The 12917-nt window shown below is 36.5% G+C and overlaps 1 protein-coding gene across 2 annotated transcripts in view; it reads left to right on the forward strand.

Moving 5' to 3' along the window:
* TENT2 (terminal nucleotidyltransferase 2) overlaps window positions 1-12136 on the forward strand; it is a 51288-nt gene extending 39152 nt beyond the window's left edge. For both annotated transcript variants that reach the window (XM_062513017.1, XM_062513018.1), the window contains 3 exons: window positions 1636-1727; window positions 6808-6887; window positions 8768-12136. In XM_062513017.1, the coding sequence (XP_062369001.1) occupies window positions 1636-1727; window positions 6808-6887; window positions 8768-8842 (247 nt within the window). In that variant the 3' untranslated portion in view covers window positions 8843-12136. The remainder of the gene's footprint in view (window positions 1-1635; window positions 1728-6807; window positions 6888-8767) is intronic.
* Window positions 12137-12917: the final 781 nt, after the last annotated feature.

A 12917-nucleotide genomic window follows, 5' to 3' on the forward strand; every position in this document is an offset into this window, starting at 1 on the left:
AGCTTCCATTTCTCAAGAATAAAAAGCCCTATTTCCATCAGCTGCTCCTCATAGGACATATTTTCTAGACTCTTCCCCAGCTCTGTTGGCCTTCTTTGGACAAGCCTCAGGGGCTCAATGTGTTTCTTGTAGTAAGGGGCCGAAAACTGAACACATGATTCAAAGTGTGGCCTCAGCAGTGCCCAGCACAGGGGGACAATCCCTGCCCTGCTCCTGCTGCCCACACTATTGCTGATCCAGCCCAGGATGCCATTGGCCTTCTTGGCCACCTGGGCACAGCCTGGCTCCTCTTCAGCTGCTGTCACCAGCACCCCCAGGTCCTTTCCAGCCACTCTGTCCCAGCCTGTGGCACTGCCTGGGGTTGTTGAGACCCAAGGGCAGGACCCGGCACTGGGCCTTGTTGAACCTCACACCACTGGTCTCAGCCATGATCCAGCCTGTCCAGATCCCTCTGCAGAGCCTTCCTGCCCTCCAGCACATCAATAACCCACACAGCTTGGTGTCACCTGTGAACTGACTGAGGCTGCACTCCATGAGACCATCGGTGAAGACACTAAACAGAACTGGCCCAAGTTCTGAGCCCTGGGGAGCAGCACCTGTGGCCACCAGCTGGATGTAACTCCATTCACCACCACTCTCTGGGCCCAGCCATCCTGGCAGTTTATCCAGTGAACACTGCATCTGCCCAAGCCATCAGCAGCCAGTTTCTCCAGCATAATGCTGTGGGAGGTTATGTCAAAGGCTTTACTGAAGTCCGTGCAGACTATGTCCACAGCGCATATCCACAATTGTCACAGAAGGAGATCAGGCTGGTCAGTCAGGATCTGCCTTTCAGAAACCCCTGCTGGCTGGGCTCAGTCCCCTGACTGTTTTCAATGTGGCACATGGTGGCATGCAGGATGAGCTGCTCTCTAGTTAAGAGCCGCTGAAAGGTGGCTGGGTAAATAAAAACATAAAACTGGAAGTGCTTTTTTTTGGGCTTTCATTACGTTTGGCATATTGTTGTGCCAAGCATCATAAAGATGGTCTTTATGATGGCACATCATAAAGACTGCCCTATAATCTGCATGCTGTTCCTTTTTAAATGTGGTAATTTCCTTGTTTTGTTGTAAAGCTGCAGAAAATGGTAGGGAGTTGTACTTGCAGATCTAAAATTCAGCATATATATGGTGTTCAAACTTTCTAGTAACAGGTTCCTTGCCCTAGGAAGGCCTATGAGCAAGTTATTTCTACATATCTTTATACTACTGAGTATAGTTTATGGAATGTAGTAGGTGACTTGTCTGCACTTATTCCTTACATTCCTTTGCTTCCTACAGAAAATTCTGAAATATTTGATTCTGTAATTTATTTTGAACTTTGAAATAAATGTAGATGACAATGCAAATTTAGTTTGCCATTGTTACTCATGCATACCTGGGATGCTCTATTTTGAAGGCGCTTTTTGTCCTTCTGTTAGTAGAAAAATGTTCTTTTTTCCTACTGATGATGTTAAACTGAATTACTCATTATTATAAAATACTGTGTTATCCAGGCTTATGGCATTTCAGTCTGACAAATTTTTAAATGTAAACTGCTCCTTTGAATTTAGAACTAAGAGTTAAAATATTTTGCAAATTGTTTCCTTTTTTTTAGTTGGAGCCGTCAGATGATTTCAGTTCGTGAGGCCAAGGCTATTGCAAGACCTGATGATACTGAATGGAGAAACAAATTTATTTGCGTAGAAGGTAAAATGTGAAGCTGCATTATAATTTTTAACTGTTAAGGCATTAAATACATAAATCTATAAATTAGACTTTATTGGTTGGTTGTGTTCTGAGAAATATTTTGTATGTGCATATTATGTAGAGAAGGAAGTTTAACCAATGTAAATAGTTTGTAAACAGTCTCATCAGAAACATTTGAGAAGGAAGCTTTAGGTTCTAAAGTGTTTAAAAATAGTACTCCTGACCTTTTCTTCAAGAGCATTCATTGCCCTATTACTTTTGGAACAGGGCTCAGGACTTTGATAAGGAATGGCCTTTATGCCAATAGTGTGTGTTTTTCTGCTCCACAAAAATAGTTGTCAGTTTTGCCAAGTTTGAACTTCAGAGAAAACATAGCAGGTACAGATTATTCTTGAAGAATAATCTTTGTTCTAGAAATATTCTGGCATTGCAGTGGCCAGGTTATGAGTATCTTGATCCCCTTGTAGGTACTATTTTTGGCTGGCTAGTGAGCATAGACTTTGTGCAGAGACTACATGATGCCTTCTAGAACTGGAGGGTAAACCCAGGCTACCTGTTGGAGTTGCAGGTCTCAGCTGTTTCAGTGCAGAACTGAGTAGGAGCACTATGCAGGCAATCTGATTCATGTGCTAGTGACACCTTTCAGCAGCCTTGAGGAATGTACACAGAGAAGACGAGCAGGTAGGCATACGCAGGAGATGAAGCTTGCACTAAGGAAAGAGAAGATGATAAACCAAGAAAAGGATCAAGATGTTAGGAGAATGTGAAGTAAGGAAGGGACTGTGTTGCTGTTTAACTGGAAACAGTTGTCACAAAGGCAGAGGTGGCCTGGGCCCTGGCTGCAAATTAATGGAGGCTATTTTAGGATAAGGATATCAAGGGTTGAAGTTTCAGGATGAAATAGGAGCATAACTTGAACAGGAGACAAACCAGTATGGGAAAAGTTGTTAGACACTGAGAAGATTTTGCTGGGGGAGGAGGAGAATAAGGCAGAAGTCCTGTGGCTGAGCAGACATTCTACAAGATTGATGAGGTGCACTTTCCTGCATTTGCGGTGCTCTGTGCAGAGAATCACCTTCAGTCAACTTCACCTGCTGGTGAACTTGGTTATTCTGTGGTCCAGAGCTCACCAACTTGGCCATAGTCATATGAATGTCAGTGTAAAGCCACATGATGGGATTCATATTCTTCATCTGACCCTTTGGGAATAAATCAACAGTTATAGGAGAAGAACAACACAGTAAAATATGGTTGCACTGGACTCTGTAGTCTTAGAGCTGAGAAATGTGAGAATTAGAGTATCTGCACAGCTGAAATGATTCAGAATAGTGTAGTGAGGCTTTGCCAAGGCACTGGTCTGAATGTGGGAGGTGGGAATGCTGGGCAGCTATGTTAGCTGCTGTCACATGATGCTGATCCACTGTGTTGCAGGGAGCTGTGTGTTTCAAGCTCTCAAATATTTTATGACATTACAAAGTGGTTGAATAATTAGGTTATCTTTCTGCCAGGCTGGAAAATAGAATAAACATCAGCATACAAAATAGACACTCTAGATACTGCATTTAATGGTCTTGATTGCATACAACTTTTCCAATTGTTTGAATTATTAAAAAAGGCAAAATTATCTATTGGTGACATATCTGATTCCTTCCTTGGTTCAAGACTTAGTGGGTTTAACCTCACATACCAAGTTTTTACTTCTAATTTGGGAGGGAAGAATAAAATCTACTTTTACCCAAAGCAGATTTCGTGTTTATAACAGCTGTTAAGCTGAACTAGGTTAACAAAGTATGTAAATAAATTTCTATCTATTTGAGAAGAAGATTTCAGAAGTTAGCTAAATATGCCAGTGTATTCTGTTTTCCTAGTTTTTGTCTAATTTTCCTGTTTGTAGAATAAAATTTCAGTAATTGGTACTATCGCATATTTTAAAAAATATCTAAAATATATTTTATGTTTTTATACTTTATATTTATACTTACATTTTAATATTTATATTTTACATTTATACTATTTATAATATTAATTTTAATATTAAATTTTTTCTAATTTTTACTGTTTATTTAGTTTAAATATATCTATTAAATAAACATATATATCTTTATTTATAGATTATACATGTCTGTGCCTGCTAGTTTCCACAATTCTGCATGTAGTACTGTATTTAGATTAGCTCAAGAAAAAATGTGCTCTGTTTTAAATGTTATGGGACTTAAGACTGACTCTTGCATGTATTTCTGCTGTTAGAGAAACAAATATAGTAAAAATGCTCTTTCCAAACACTTTATAATATTATGGGCTTTTGATGGGGATACAGAGATGCAGAGAGCCCTGTTTTTACATAATATTTTAAACAATTGTTGTCAGAAGCTCTAAATGGTAGCAAGTCTTGTAGTTTCTGTTTAAATCTTGTCTGTATAACTAATATCAAATACTCTCCTATTGAAAAAGGAAAAGCTAGAAATGTGGCACTTTTATGAGATAATAACATTGATAATCATTTAGAGACTTCAAATCAGAAGCCATCTAAGCTGCACTTGATTCATATTTGTAGTTTCAAGTCTTTCAAATCCACATGCTAAAAATAATTTAAAAAACAGTTTCTCAGGGCTTGGTCAGCAGCAATTCCGAAGTTGTGTGATATCTTGTATTTTTATTTGGAAAAATTATTCCCTTTAGCCTTTCCCTCAAGTATCAGTGTTCACACTGTGTTACTTTTTTCTTTTAATATTCTCATCTCTTTATGAGAACAAAATAACTTAAAATAAACTCTTACTGTCTTAACGGTTAGAAAATGTAGTGGTGTAAAGAGTAGCTGATTGCAATATTATGCAATTTTGCTGTTATTCAGAGAACCAGTTTGTCTTTTGACAATCTGTAAATATGCAGGAAGATTAAAGGGAAGATGTGAGTTGGCTTTTGTGACCGGAGTGCCTTGTTTCCACTGATGGTTTCAGAAGATTGTATAGTTCAACCCTTGTTGCTTTAAAATATAGATATAACTTGGTTCAACATAAAGGTCCTAGCATTAAGAAAGCAGTTACCATCACATTTATGATACACAAATTAAATACTGTATTTGTTCTCATAGTAAGGGAAATGAAGTTCTTAATTATACTGGATTACTCTCTCAAATATTGGAACTGACATTACAGGACTGTGTATGTTTTATTTGGTTGCCAGTTTTTGTTCTAAACTAAACATTTCATGCATTCTGTAATTAAAAAAAAATCTGCCTGTAACTGTCCACTGAAAATTAGGTAGTTTGAAGAGAATCCCTTTAGAAAACTGCTAAATACAACACTGAAAACATGAAAACATTTCTTACTGAATTTAAATAGCTAGCAGAAATAAAAACCTAAAGCTATAAAGCACGTACCAAATTTGAAATTCCAGTCTCCATAAAGGCACAAGCCTTTCTGGTGTCTGTGTAATGCTTCATTTTGCTATAATCACTACCTAAATAAAAGTAATCCATAATCAGCTACACCAAAAAAAATCTACCTAACAAATACTTCTGTGGTTCTGTGGTCCATGAGGACTTGTATGCATTCTATCAGTGTGAAATATATAATGTAACTTAAGCAGTTCTCTAGTAAGAAAGAAAATACTATAAAATCTGTTTTGTAGCACACTGTAATGCATAGTTTCTGCATCTTAATTTTTTAGTATCAATTGCTTTAATGTTGGCAGCCTTATCAGTAGCAAGAAGTACTTTTTTAATCTTGCAGTTTAAAAAGTTTCAAACTACTAATTAAGTTAGGATAAAAAAGGGAGGGAACATAACAATAATTTGTAGCTAGTTAGAAGGTAGAACCCCCAAAATTTTAACTTATGAACAAATATTGCAGAATAGGTATGAAATAAACTGAGTCAGTTATGAATTATAGATCAATAGAGCATTCATTGAATCACAGAATGGTTTAGGTTGGAAGGGACTTGAAGTATCATCTCTTTCCAACTCTCCTGCCACAGACAGGGACGCTTTCAATAGACCAGTTTTCTCAGAGCCCCATCCAGCCAGGCCATTAGCACTTCCAGGGATTGGGCATCTACAACTTCTCTAACCAACATCTTCCAGTGCCTCACCACCTTCACAGTAAAGAATTTCTTCCTAATACCTAGTCTTAAGCTTGCCCTTTTTGGTTTAAAGCCTTCCACCTGTGCTGTCACTATATGCTCTTGTGAAAAGTCCCTCTCCAACTCTTGTAAGTCCCTTTTCCATGTTGGAAGGTGGTATGAGGTCTCTACTGGAGCCTTCTCTCCAGATTGAACAACTCCACCTCTCTCAGTCTGACTTCTTAGGAGAGGAGCTTCAATCCTCCAGTCATCTTGGTGCCCTCCTCTGGACTCCCTCCAGCAGGTCCATGTCCTTGCTGTGCTGGGACCCCAGAGCTGGGTGCAGCCCTGGAGGTGGGGTCTCAGCAGAGCAGAGCAGAGGGGCAGAATCCCCTCCCTGCCCTGCTGCCCACACTGCTCTGGATGCAGCCCAGCACACCTTTGGCTCTCTGGGCTGGGAGTGCCCATGGCTGGGTCATGTCCAGCCTCTCACCCACCAGCACCCCAAAGTCCTTCTGGGCAGGGCTCAGTAACTTCTCCCAGTCTGTAATCATGTCTGGGATTGCCCCAGTCCAGGTGCAGCACCTTGCACCTGTTGAATTTCCTGAAGTTCTCATGGGCCAACTGCACAGGTTGTCTTATGTGCCTCTGAATGGCATCCTGTCCAGCAGTGTCAACTACACTGCTCAGCTTCGTGTCATCTGCAAACTCCCTGACGATGTTCTCCATCCAGAGAATTCAGGGCATGGGGCTTTTTTGTTTTTTAAATTGGTTTGTTTGTTTGGTCTTGGGTTTTTTGGTTTTATGGGACTTTGTTTTGTCTTATTGGTTGGTTGATTTAGTTTTGCTTTGGGCTTTTTTGATAAATGTTATGTAGAAAGAAAGCTTGAGAACCAAAGAGGAATTGACTATTTTAAACACTTTTGGGAAGCAATTACATGCTTGACCCTACTTTGTTAGTAGAAACAACCTAACTCTAGATTTTTTTTAACAATTTTCATGCTTGTTTTTGATCTTGCAGAGCCCTTTGATGGGACAAATACTGCTAGAGCTGTACATGAGAAGCAGAAGTTTGATATGATCAGAGGCGAATTTGCACAGGTAAAAAGTACATCTCATGTGATTTTTCTGGTCATTTTGTTTTTCAGGAGAGTTATAGTATCTTAAAAATACTAGTCCTTAAACCTACCTGTTTCTGATGTTTTATACTTTGTATTATAAGTAATAAAAATGTGTGTTTTTAAAAATATCTGGAAAAATAATTTCTTAAGGGTATTTGTTAATGTCTGCCGTTAAACTTCAGGTTTACACTGAAATGGGTACTCAAAATAGTAAAAGCCCTTCCTCTTAGATTTTCTTGTGTGTGTAAAATTCTAGCAGTGGTTAATAGCTTTAAAACGACAACTTTGTTTTCATTCATTATTTATTCCTACATGAATATGACTGGTAATAGACAATACTTTATACTTCTTACTATCCATTTTTAAAATAAATATCAGCACCAAAATAATGGGGATTTTCTGATTTTTGATAACTTACTTAGATGGGTACTTTTCTTTAGGGAGACCACACTCATAGTTTTAGAACATAAGTAGTTCAAACACGAACTTTTAGTTTCCCATTCACGGGAGGAAAGGACACTTTGACATAAGAAAAGATCTAGACCTTGGTTAAACATTTTTTTTTTCTGAAAATTTTTGCTACTAACTCTCTTTTATGCTTGTCTCCTATCATAGACATTGCATAGGAATTGCATCTCAAATTCTAGTTTTCTGAGATTTCTGACTATTTTTTATGTAGTTGTGGTTGAGGATTAGTGCATAGAACTGGCTTCCAGCTTTAACCAATTAAGACTCCCCTATTAAGCTGTCCTTGGAGCTTCATGTTTACTCCAGTTATTAAAGTCTTTTAAGTACCTTGAAGGCTTCTCCAGCAAAAAGTAATTCAATTCCAGACACTTGTAATAGAGAAAATGCTATAAGAGACACCTTAGTCAGAAAAGGATAACATTTTCTTTGTAATTCTGTTCATAAGTGTTCATTGTTGTTTTTTTTCTTTTATTTAACCATGTTAGAGTACAGAATACTTAATCATTCACATACTTGTACATCAAATAGTTGATTTTGTGAATCTGCTAAAGTCATGTTTATGAAGTGGTTTGGGCTCTTATGGTACTGTGAAATCAGAGTGAAGTCTCCTTTTCAGAGTTTTCATTTAACAGAATTTGTTTCAAACCTCTAGGTTTTTGAAAAATGTAAAAGCAGATGTTTGATCCTACCTGTCTGGAAGCAATACACCAGAGTGATACAGCCCTGAAAAAATGTCCTTGTTACCAGATACTGCAAGAATGACAGTTGCTCTAAAAGTGCAAATACTTTTTAATACCCTGCACTATTTTTTAAGAACCTTAAGCAATGTGTTTTGTCATTGAGAGAATTTTTTTGTGGTTTTCATTGCACATTGGAGTGTAAATAACTTCTGTATAAGCACAGGAGGGTCACTGCGGTTCTGTGCAGGCTCATGGCATAACAGATGTCCTGAAATTCACACTAGAACATAGAAGAAAGTTGAAATAACTATTTTAGAGACACAACTGAGTTCTGGAAATGACAGTGCATACCATTTATTGGGAACTTTGACATGTGCATTTGAGACAATTATTTTGCAGTTAGAATAGCAGGGTAATGCTTAAATATTGTTAATATCTATGTCTCCAGAAATCCAATTCAAAGGTTTACCTTCCTCATTAGTTCATTGTATTTTGTGTACTTTTTGGACTTTGCTTCCCTTAAAAAATTAAAAAAAACCCCAACAACAACAACAACAAAACCACCTCAACCCACAAACTTTCTTTTCAAAAGGGGGGAAAAATCAACCTTAATTTTGTGGAAGTGTGATGATTATTGCTTATAATGGTATTTAAGTTTTAATGGCAAATATTAGATAGTATTTTTTAAAAACCTTGTGGTTTTTTCCCTCAGGCTTGGCGGTTATTACGAGACAAGAAAGACCTGAACTGTATATTACCTTTAAAAGCATCCAGACAGAAAAGATGACTAGCTTCTTTCATCTTCCCTTTTTGGATCCTGCTGAAATAAAGAACAGTGTCAAAATCAGGAGTCACTTACCCCATGGTTTTTATGACCTGTTTTTTCTCTGTAAACTTTTGTTAAGGAAATGTTTATAAGGAATTTTCATATTTTATTATCAGTGTTTGTTAATACAGTTGTTCATTCAAAGATGCTTTTTTGAAAATGCTTGCATTGTTGACTTCTAGGAGAAACTCAGCAAACAACAAGAATACATCTATTTTAAGGAAAGTATGGGGATATTTACTTGTTTCTTGTGTGATCTGTGTAACCATTAATTCAGACAGATTTAATCATGAAAGATAGATACTAAAACCATGTGCAAATCTGACTACATCCTTAAGGAGCTGTGCACTACCAATGTCTTGATGAACAGAGTCTGTGCTTTACATCTGCTTAATTGCAGTAAGCACTTCTGCTCAACTTAGCACTTTCCAGTTTTATTTCACTTTTACTTGGAATAACAAGCAACTGCTTATGAAAATGAAGCTAGATTATGGTTGGTAGTACTTTGAATATCAAGAACTATAATCCAGACTGGAATTTTCAAGCAACAGTTGTACTATGAAGAAGTTGAAGTATAAAAAGCTCAATTCAATGCATGTAAATGCTTAACATTCACACAGAGTAGGCAGGAAAATTTAAGTGCTTCCTTTTACATATTTTAAGTAGTAGTGATGTCTCTTTTGGAGAAAAAGACCAAAATCAAAACACCTCACACCAATGCTAAAATAAGCTGGGCTTCTCATTGGATTTTGTGTAAATGTTTGTGAATTGGTCAGCCACTGTAAATTGAATCTAAGTAATACTGAAAATTATAGCTCTTCCAAAAAAATTGCAGACCTTCTCTTAGACCTCCTACAGCACAATTTGTTCTCTCATATATTTGTTATTTAATACCAATTAATCATTAAGACTGTATTTGCCACTGATGTTAAATTCATACTTCCATTTTTAAAAGTTTCATATTTTATATGGGGTCCAGTGAAATAAAGTTTATATATGGAAGATATGGGTTATTTTTCCAATTTATGTTATTTTGTACTGCATATTTGAAATATTTCCTCTAATTAAGTAGAATAGGAAATTCCCCATGAGGTAGGACTCATATTGCAATTCATCAAAATCTGTCATGGCTATTCTGCAGTACATCTGTGAATAGGCAAAAGTTTGATTTATTACATTCTCTAACAAGATTGTGAAAACCCTTATAACTGTAAAATAACAAGCATTATGTCTTCTTGTGCAAACTTTTAAGTTCTGGTTTATTTAGACGTTCTAAGTACTGTAAACTATATGCCTGATGTGAGATTACTTCCTACACACTTTGTCATGGTCTAGTCTATGTTGAATTTTGCGTTGTTTCTGCAATCGACTTCTCTTCTGCAATTTAAACTTTCAGTTTTAATATGACTGTACCAGTCCACTAAAACATTCTTCCTCCTTGCTGGAGGAGAATTGTTCACCCTCACTGTGCTTTCTCTATAGGATTGTAGACTTGGGTGTCAGTGAAACATTCACTTTGATTCCCTTTATGTAAAATTGAAGCCCAAGATTTTAGGATAGGATGTCTGGATTCAAAGATGCTCTACAAGCTCTATGTAGATTCTGGGGAAAGGGGGTGTTGGCTATATCTTCTTAAAAAAGATATATCCTGACCTAGGATAAATAAGAAGGGACATAAATGTTTAAAGTCAGTAAAAATGTATTTTGAGGTGAATGTGAGAAACAAAACTTTATAGAAGGCATAAAACTTTCTTAGGAGTTTGTATTGCATCACCTCATGTGTCAGCATTTCTTACACCATAAATTAATGCTTCCTGTTTGAAGCCACTTCTTCCTAACTGTTTTTAAAAGGTTAGTTTAAAAATTGTGGTATCTCTGAGCTACTCTATGAAAATTGCCCTACCAATTCAGTGGTATTTTTAATACAAGATATGGTTTGTAACCACAATGGTCTGTCTTTCAAAAGAATCCTTTTGTATTATTTTCCCAAGTTTATGTCCTTCTGATAAACCGTTTCTATAACCAGAAATTCTAGATGGTAATTTTCCCCAACTTTTTTGGAACAAAACCTGTTGAGAGCATATTTGTTAAATAGTAGGCTGCAACTTTTGTCACAAAAATTCAGATATAATACCACAAAATAAATGGCCTGTGGAGAGTGGGTGGGAGCTGGACTTTAACTTTAGATTCAGTTCTGTATAGTCTGAGTTGTTAGAGGTTTAATGACCTGGGTTTTCATCTACTCTGGGCAAGTATCCAGAGTGAAAAAATCACTAGTGGCTATTATACTTGGTAGGGTAAAGTTTTCACCTTTCCTCAGCTTTAAAATAAAAACTTTCACCCTTGGCATACATCCTAGCAGGACTAGTTTTTTCTGAGAGCTCTTTGATAAAAGGTATTTTTTACAACTGACCAAGGTTACATTGTGTGTACAAGATACTGTCTTCTCTAGGATTTGTTATTGCCTTGAAATAAAAGTGCTTTAGTTCAGCGCATTTATTTATTTTTAAAAATTACTATTCTTGACTACCCTTTTTTGGCATTGGGCTCTCTTGTCTTTTCTCACCTCATGTGTCAGAATCCACTAGCATCTTCTCTAGGATTTTAAGAACTCTGTTTAGTCCTTCAGGCTCAGAGGTGCACAGTAGGACCAAACACTGGCAAGAGCTTCACATATGGTGACAGTAATGCAGAACTGGTATAGGCTATACACTGTGAAACTTAAAGTTTCTGTTCTAGCTCTTGCTCTCACTTGTCCTGACATATGAATGAGTAAATGAACTCTTAGAACCTTCAGGTGTGTTGACAGTATAAGGTGTTATTTTTTAAAAATCCCTCCCAAAAAAATCAATATAAATCAATTTTAAGACTCACATTGCCAGATGACATGTTTTTTTGGGGAAAATGGCCAGTGATGAGAAAAGGATGTAAGATGATTTGTATAAAACCTGAAGTTAGCATTTGTGAATACATTATGTTTGTGAATCCCAAACAATTATTTGGAACTAGTGGTTTACTTGAACTTGTGTTACTGGGCTTGATTCACAGTATATTTGATGTTAAATTTATGTCCATCAGAAACTGTCACTCTTGATTTACTGTACTGTACTTGCTACGGGTTGTCCTATATTTTGTGGGGCTTTTTTTGTTTGCTTGTTTGTTTGTTTGTTTGTTTTTGGTTTGGTTTTTAAATTTTTTTTTGCCTTGTTCTCTGTAATCTTTGCATGTTCAGATATAAATATTTCCGTGATTTTACTGTGTATGATGCTTGTCTGAAGAGCATGAAAGACTGTGTGATTGTGGTCCATTTACAGGTCAAATTCACTTGTGAGAAGTACAGGTGGAAATAAGTTGAAGGGTTTCTGGTAAAAGAGTACTTGCCTTTTTCTTGCTGTGCTGAAGACGGATTCAAAACTTTTGCAATATATGTATGTTTCATATATAAGCATTTCTAGAAGACTTGTAATGCTCTTGCCTTCCACATGAAATTTAAGGAAGAGTACTTCATATTCTTTACATTTTGCTGTGTACACTGTCTATGCTCATGCTGAAATGTAAAGTTTGATTTAGTTTAATATCTGTTTCAAATATACTTTTAAAAAAAATTACATTGTCAGCTTGTAAATTGTGTATATCACTGAATGGGTCAAGAGAGCAGAAAGGTTTTTCCTGCACATACTGTTTTGAAATGTCAGGAGAATTTTAATTTAGTGTGCAGAAGTAGATATTAGTCAGAAGTACAGGGTAGAGTGTTTCTATACTTGCTGCACTCTTAGGTGAGAGTTTGCTGATTGATTTATAATCAGCTATTTATTTGAAGAACAATGGAAAAAAGGGGGCATTAGAATTATACTGTGCATACTGTTTATACTTGAGATATCTTGGAAGCTCTTTACTTAGAATAGGGGATTTAGCACTTTTCCTCTTCTAAAAATATATTTATTTAAATAAAGTCATTATTTTGACTAGTCCAGAGTAGAAATATTTCTGTTTTCTCAGTGAAAAGCACTGCATTTTATGTAAAATGCAGAATTGT

The sequence above is a fragment of the Cinclus cinclus genome, chromosome Z (genome assembly GCF_963662255.1).
Source record: "Cinclus cinclus chromosome Z, bCinCin1.1, whole genome shotgun sequence".
In the NCBI taxonomy this organism is placed as follows: Eukaryota; Metazoa; Chordata; class Aves; order Passeriformes; family Cinclidae; genus Cinclus; species Cinclus cinclus.